The 7,565-nt window shown below is 39.2% G+C and overlaps 1 protein-coding gene across 1 annotated transcript; it reads left to right on the top strand.

The window, feature by feature from the left end:
• The first annotated feature begins 6,529 nt into the window (after positions 1-6,529).
• LOC112742638 (uncharacterized) lies at positions 6,530-6,913 on the top strand. The gene has a single exon (XM_025791875.1). The coding sequence runs from the start codon at positions 6,530-6,532 to the stop codon at positions 6,911-6,913; it is 384 nt and encodes a 127-aa protein (XP_025647660.1).
• Positions 6,914-7,565: the final 652 nt, after the last annotated feature.

The following is a 7,565-nucleotide window of genomic DNA, read 5'->3' as shown; positions in this document are numbered from 1 at the left end:
GATATTGAAAGTTGCTTGTTCCCCAAGCACTTGAGAGGCAGTTAGCATGCATATATGCTTGTGATTCTGTGAACCTAAGTTGGTGTAGGAACACCAAACTTAGTTCCTTGCCTACTTCTATATGTAGCAGAATAAATACATGCATGAAACATCAAGTACTTTTATTAAGGAAATAAACTATGGACTATAAAACAAACTATGAACTAGAAAACAACTAAAAACTAGAAACATGACAATTGTTAAGCAGTTTCTCTGATGGTTTGGAGCCGATACTGATCATGATGAGGGTGCAATGTATTCTTAATGAAATTTTTGGTGGAACACCAAACTTAGCATCCAACATTCTCCCCTTAATTATTTTGGTGTGCAACACCAAACTTAGCTCTTTGCAATACTGAGAAATCTACTCAACTCTTTTATTAAATTAGCTATGAAGAGAAAATTACCTCAAGTTGGGTTGCCTCCCAACAAGCGCTTCTTTATTGTCACTAGCTTGACATCTTGTTCTTTGATCATGGAGGCTGATAAGCATAGTGCCTTAGCTTTTCTCCTCTTACTGTGAACTTCCTTCCGGTCTCCTCTTTGATGATTTCTAGGTGTTCAAGTGAAAGGATTCGGTTCACAGTATAGTACTCAGATAATTGTGGACACACCTTCATTGGTTGAGTGTTCATCATCACTTTATCCCCTGGTGAGAAGCCTTCAGTGGGGATTTTCTTGTTTTTCCACCCTTTTGGCCTCTTCTTCTTCTCTTCTTTCTTAGAAGATGATTCATGCCTTGGTGGTTCTTTATCTGGAGTGTTGAGGTTCTCATCTGGGGGTTTTAGATCTAGTTCCTCTTTGATTTCTTTAGTCTGTTGCACCATCTCTACTTCTTTCAAGCATGGATTTAGAAGTCTTGGAGTTAACTCATTGAATGCCTCCTTCAAGCTTTGATCCCCGGCCTTATCCTTCATACAATCTTCTTCTTGAGTGGGCTCATGCAGGGTTTTAAAAACATGGAATGCTAGGTGCTCATCATGTACTCTCAACAATAATTCTCCTTTTTCAACATCTTTCAATGCTCTGCCCGTAGCCAGGAAAGGCCTCCCCAGGATGATGGGAGTGTTAGGGTCTTCCTCCATATCCAGGATGACAAAATCAACTGGGAGAAGGAATTTTCCCACTTTTACCAGCACATTCTCTACAACTCCAAGTGCTTGTTGAATGGACTTGTCAGCCATTTGAAGAGTTATTCGAGTGGGTTTCAGCTCAAAAATTTTAAGCTTCCTCATAGGAGATAGAGGCATCAAGTTTATACTTGCACCAAGGTCACAGAATGATTTCTCAATAGTTATGTTTCCTATGGTACAAGGTATATAAAACCTTCCAGGATCATCCTTCTTCTCTGGTAGACCTCTTTGGAGAATGGCACTACACTCCATTGTCATTTCAACAATCTGTCCTTCCTTCAAGGGTCTTTTCTTTGTTAGCACTTCTTTCATAAATTTGGCATATAATGGCATCTGTTCAAGTGCTTCTAAGAAAGGAATATTGATGCTGAGTGTCTTGAATATGTTCAAGAACTTTGAGTATTGCTTATCCTCATTTTCTTTTTTGAATTTTTGAGGATATGGAAGTTTGGGGATATATGGCTTCATCCCTTCCTTCTTCTCTTGTAGTTGTGTTTCAGGGATGTCCTTATCTCTCTTTGAGCTTTTTGCATTCTCGGTCTTTCTATCCTCTTCACTTCTCTCTTCTGTCTCTTCTTGTGGAACTTGTTTGTTGTGTTCTTCCTGATTGATGGCTTCCTTCTCTCCAGTCTTCTCACTTCCTACTATGATTGCTTTGCACTCCTCCCACTTTGTAGCTTTTCCTTTGTCCCTTGGGTGGTTTTGAGTGGCACTAGGGGATGCATTTGGTTGCTTCTCACCCATCTCTATAATTTGTTTAGCTACTTGTTCCATTTGCATCTCAAGATTTCTGATTCAAGCTTCTTGGTTTTTGCTTGTTATGGCTTGATCTTTTCTTACTGCTTCTTGATCTTTTCTTGCTATTTCTTGATCTTGTCTGGCCATCTCTTAATTTTTCATGAGTTTTTCCATCATTATCTCTTGGTGCTTCATCATTTTTTCCATCAATATCTCCAAATTGGAGATTCTTTGAGTGTCTTGTGACGCTTGTGGCTGGTTGTGAGATATTGAAGGTTAATGGTAGGTGTTTTGGTTAGTGGTTTGGTTATTGGGTGGATAGTAACTGGAATTTGGGTGGTTGTTTTGGGGTTTTCTATATGGATTGGGGTTAGTGTTTTGCTAGTTGTGGTTTTGGTTGTTTCTTGAGTTATTTTGGTTTGAATTTCTTTGCCATGGTTGCTGATTTTAAGTGTGGTTATCTCCCCATCTTATGTTTGGATAGTTCTTCCAGGATGGATTGTAGGTGTCACCATAAACTTCATTTTGGCCTGAGCCTTGGTTGTGCATATATTGAGGTTGTTCCTGCTACTGATCTTCTTGGTTTTCTTCATTTTGTCCCCCTGTGGTTGATGGTTGACTTGTATTCACTATTGCAACTTGCAAGCTATCAATCCTCTTGGCCATTTGCTCAAACTGTTGTTGAATTTGCTGCTGCATCATTTTGTTTTGAGCTAGGATTGAGTCCACTCCTTCCAACTCTATCACTCCTTTCCTTTGTGATGGTTGGCGTTGCCTTTGGTGAGCAAAGAAATACTAGTTGTTAGCCACCATATCAATGAGATTTTGGGCCTCCTCTGCAGTTTTCATGAGTTGCATTGAGCCTCCTGCTGAGTAGTCAAGTGCCTCTTGAGCTTTCATTGTCAGTCCTTCATAGAAATTTTGGAGTTTATCCCATTCATTAAACATCTCAGGAGGGCACTTCCTGATTAGAGCCTTGTATCGTTCCCATGCCTCATACAAGGGTTCAACATCTGTTTGTGTGAATCTTTGTACTTCAGTCTTCAATCTAATAACTCTTTGAGGTGGGTAAAACTTGGTAAGAAACTTGGTTACTAGATCATCCCAATTGTTGATGCTGTCTCTTGGGAAAGATTCCAACCATTGAGTGGCTTTGTCTCTGAGGGAAAATGGAAATAGCAGCAATTTGTAACTGTCAGGATGCACACCATTGGTCTTCACTGTGTTACATATCCTCAGGAAGGTGGATAGGTGCTGGTTTGGATCTTCCAAGGGGCCTCCTCCATAGGAACAGTTGTTCTGCACCAAGGTGATGAGTTGGGGCTTCAATTCAAAGTTATTTGCATCGACATTTGGGGTCAGGATGCTACTCCCACAATGCCTTGGATTAGCAAATGTATATGAAGCCAATACTCTCCTTTGGGGCTGACCATTGTCGTTGGCCACTCCCAGTTGTGGATTTGTTGGATTTTCCTCCATTTCTTGGTTCTCTTCTCAACCTCCAAAGTGTTTCAGGATCAAAAGGTATGGATTCATCACTTCTTCCTTCTTACATAAACACAGAACCAGGAACCAAAATTAAACACTCTATTGCTAGAGTGAAGTTAGTGTTAGCTTAAGCAAAAATTCAAACAGTTAGTGTGTTAGTTAAAAATTAAAAAAACAGAAAAGAAAAAGTGCTTGATCTAGATCTCCACTTCACTTAATCATTGTCAATCTAATCAATCCCCGGCAACGGCGCCAAAAACTTGATGTGTGGAAAACGATCCAACACAAAACTCACCGGCAAGTGTACCGGGTCGCATCAAGTAATAATAACTCACATGAGTGAGGTCGATCCTACAGGGATTGAAGGATTGAGTAATTTTAGTTTAGTGGTTGATTTAGTCAAGCGAATCAAGTATTGGTTGAGTGGTTTGTAATTTGCAGAAACTAAATTGCTTGAAATGTAAAGGGGAAGGGAAAATTGCAGTAAATTAAAGAGCAGGAAAATAAAGGAGCTGAATCTTAAAGTGCAAGTAAATTAAATTGCAGAAACTTAGATTGCAAGTAATGTAAATGGCTGAAGCTTAAAGTGCAAGAAACGTAAATTGCTTGAATTGTAAAGGAATTGGGAGTTGGGATTGCAGAAATTAAACAAGAACAAGTAAATTGCATTAAACATAAAAAAGAAAATTGAATTGCAGTGAAGTAGATCTTAAACAGAAGAGTAAAATGCTTTGAGAATTTAAAAACAGAGAAAGCAATGCTTAATTTGCAGCAAAGTAAAAGAGGTTGAAGATCTCAGGAGTGGAAGAGACTAGATAACAAGTCTAGATCTCAAATCCTTCCTTGATCCAACAAGAACAATTGCAAAGGAAATAAAGAAAAGTAAATTGCAGAATTAAAGAGAAGATGAAGTAGTAAACAGAAATTGAAATTCAATTATGCAGAAGAAGTAAACAAGAGATCCCAAGGTGAGATTGAAACAGAAGTTCTTCAATTCTTCACCCAAGATCAAAAACAAGAAAATAAAAGAGGGCTCAAGCAAGAACCAAGAAGAAGAGAGATCAATTCTCCTTCCAAGTTCTCAGAAATACAAATTCAAAGTAAAAACTCAAAATGAAAATGAAAGTAAAAGGAAAATTCAAAGTAAAGTCTAGAGGTAGCAAAAAGAGGTCCTAATTACATCAAACTAACTCCTATTTATACACTTTCTATTCTTGAATTTTGGAATTTGGATGGGCTTTTGATTTGGTGAAGAAATGAATTAAGTTAGATTTTTAATTCAATTTTTAGCCCAAATGCACCTCCTAGGGGTAAGCTCAGTTGGAAAAACCAACTGAGCACTCCATTGTTGCTGCCCGTGTCATTTGGTGCGTGCGTCCCAGTCTTGACCGTGTCAATTTGTGGGGAGGAAGGGGAGGTAGTGCTCAGTTGGAAAAACCAACTGAGCTCCCCCTTGTGCAGCGCCTTGCTTGCTTCCTTGTTGCGCCAAGTTGTTGCTTGGCCGTGTCATGATGCGCATGACAAGCTCCCTTGTGAGCATTTGTTGTGCCAAAGAGTGGAAGGCTTGGGGAGAGTAATGCTCAGCTGCAAAAACCAACTGAGCTTTCCTTGGTGGCGCCTTGCCTTCAGCCTCAAGGTCCCAGGTTCAAATCCTGGTGGGAGCAAGTGGAGGAAATCTTTGAAGCTAATTTCCTTGGATGAGTGGGCACTCCTCCTTATGTTTTAAAGAATTCCCAAGTTCGAAACTTGGCTCAAGCATTTAAGCTATTTCCTCTTGATTTTCCTTGCAAGCTTGGTGGCACTTCTTCCTTATGTTTCAAGGAATTCCCAAGTTCGAATCCTGGGGGAAGCAATTTAGCTGTTTCTCTTGATTTTTCCTTGCAAGGAGTAGCGTGTGGTTCCAAGTTCGAATCCTAGAGGAAGCATTTTGGCTTATTTTTCATGATTTTCCTTATGCCTAGCAATATAATGTAGCTCTCCATTAAGTAAAGCAATTGAGCGCCTTTGCCTCCATGGAGTAGCGCCTTCTTGTCATCCCTCAGGTGCAAGCTTCAAGTCTTGGTGGCTTCATTTATGGGATTTTTGAGAGCCCCCGATAAAGCTCACTTAGTTAACTGAGCTTTATGCCATTTCCTTGCTTTCTTTAGTGCTCAGTTAACTATTTGAACTTAGCCCATTCTTCCTTGATTTTTGCCCCGCTTTTCTTCTCTTGGCACGCTTGTTGCTTCCTTTGGGCACATTCCTTAGGCCATGCTTTTCTTATTTTCTTCTTTCTTCACCTACAAGCAATCAAAACAACCAATCAAAGTATCACTAAATTCACAAGGTTTATAAATCATTAAAATTCAATTAAATTTAGCTTAAACCTCATGATTTAACATCAATTACATGGTGGTTGATTTATTCAAAGAAGTCATGCATTTTTAATCCAAATTACTTTCTTAGAATGCAAGAAAGTGCATAAAACCTAATAAAAACAAAGAAAAAGGCTAGTGAAACTAGGCTAAGATGACTTGTCATCAAATGCAAGGGAATTTATTGAGAAGTGTGATCATTACCAAAGAACAGGAACCCTCTCCAAGAGAAATAAAATTCAATAAAACTTTATTCTGGAGGTGGAATTGTTTGATGTGTGGGAGTTTGACTTCATGGGACCTTTCTCACCCTCATACTCAAACAATTACATCTTATTGGCAGTGGATTATGTTTCTAAGTGGATGGAGGTAGTAGCATTACCAACCAATGATGCTAAAGTTGTACTTAACTTCCTCAAGAAGAATATAATCAATAGGTTCGGTGTTCCTAGAACCTTGATCAATGATGGAAGAAGCCACTTTTGCAATAAGAAGCTAGATACTCTTCTCCTAAAGTATAGAGTTAAGCACAAGGTAGCCACTCCCTATCATCCTCAGACAAGTGGCCAAGTGGAAGCCTCCAATAGGGAGCTTAAGAAAATCTTGGAGAAAACTGTGGGAGCTTTAAGGAAAGATTGGGCCAAGAAGTTAGATGATGCTCTATAGGCCTACAAAATAGCCTTTAAGACACCCATTGGCATGTCACCTTACCAACTTGTTTATGAAAAATCTTGTCACTTGCCAGTAGAATTAGAGCATAAAGCATACTGGACTACCATGTTTCTGAATTTTGATGCTAAAGCCGTGGAAGAGAAGAAGTTGATTCAGCTTAATGAGCTTGATGAGCTTAGAGTTGAATTTTATGAGAATACCAAGCTCTATAGGGAGAAAACAAAGATGTGGCATGATAAGAGGATCTCAGCAAGAACCTTTGAGCCTGGCCAAAGGGTCTTTTTCTTCAATTTAAGACTCAACCTTTTTCCAAGAAAGCTGAAATCTAGATGGTTTGGACCTTTCACTATCATAAAAGTCTCCCCTTATAGTCACATTGAGGTCATGGAAAAGAGTCCAGAGAGAACATTCACTGTCAATGGCCATAAGTTAAAGCATTACCAAGGAGGCGAGATTGATCGTCAAAGAATAGTCCATCACCTCACTTAAAAGGTGCTGCATCGTCAAGTGAATGATGTTAAAGAAGTGCTTGTTAGGAGGAAACTCAACGTTTGGTAACTTATCTTTTCATGCTCCTTTTTGTTTGCTTTGATTAATTTCTATATGTGTTTCATGGATTAAATTTGGTGTTGCCATACCAAGATTAAGCTTTTCATTTTACTAGGTACTTGGCCCAGCTCCATAGTGATTGTGTCATACTAAGTTTGGTGTTGCCAGACTTTACCGAAGTAAGGTACGTCTCCCCTTGCTCACACCTTAGTCATTTAATTCATTTATTTGATTTTTTTTCTTAGGTTTCTTTCCTCATGAACTCACGTGCCACATGCACTCACATGCACATCACCTTGTTTTGATCCCTCATGCATGCACCATAGCTTTTCTTATTGGTTCTTTCCTTTGGGTGCTTATATGTTCATGAAAGTCAATATGGTTGGACGATCGCAAAAAAAGTGCTTTCTGAAGTGAAATTTGACATGGAGTCAAACAACAAATAAGGGTTTTTGCAACGGTCAAAAACTGTTGCCATCAATCAGAAAACCGTTCCTAAAACTTTAGGCAACGCTTTGGCAACGGTTTTTGACCTGTGGTATATGCAGCCGTTACCAATGCTCAAAGGCAACGGTTTTTTATCTAAGGCAAC

This window comes from Arachis hypogaea, chromosome 14 (assembly GCF_003086295.3).
Source record: "Arachis hypogaea cultivar Tifrunner chromosome 14, arahy.Tifrunner.gnm2.J5K5, whole genome shotgun sequence".
Classification (NCBI taxonomy): domain Eukaryota; kingdom Viridiplantae; phylum Streptophyta; class Magnoliopsida; order Fabales; family Fabaceae; genus Arachis; species Arachis hypogaea.
Note: the sequence above shows the minus strand (reverse complement) of the source record. Positions and strands in the feature narration are given on the sequence as shown.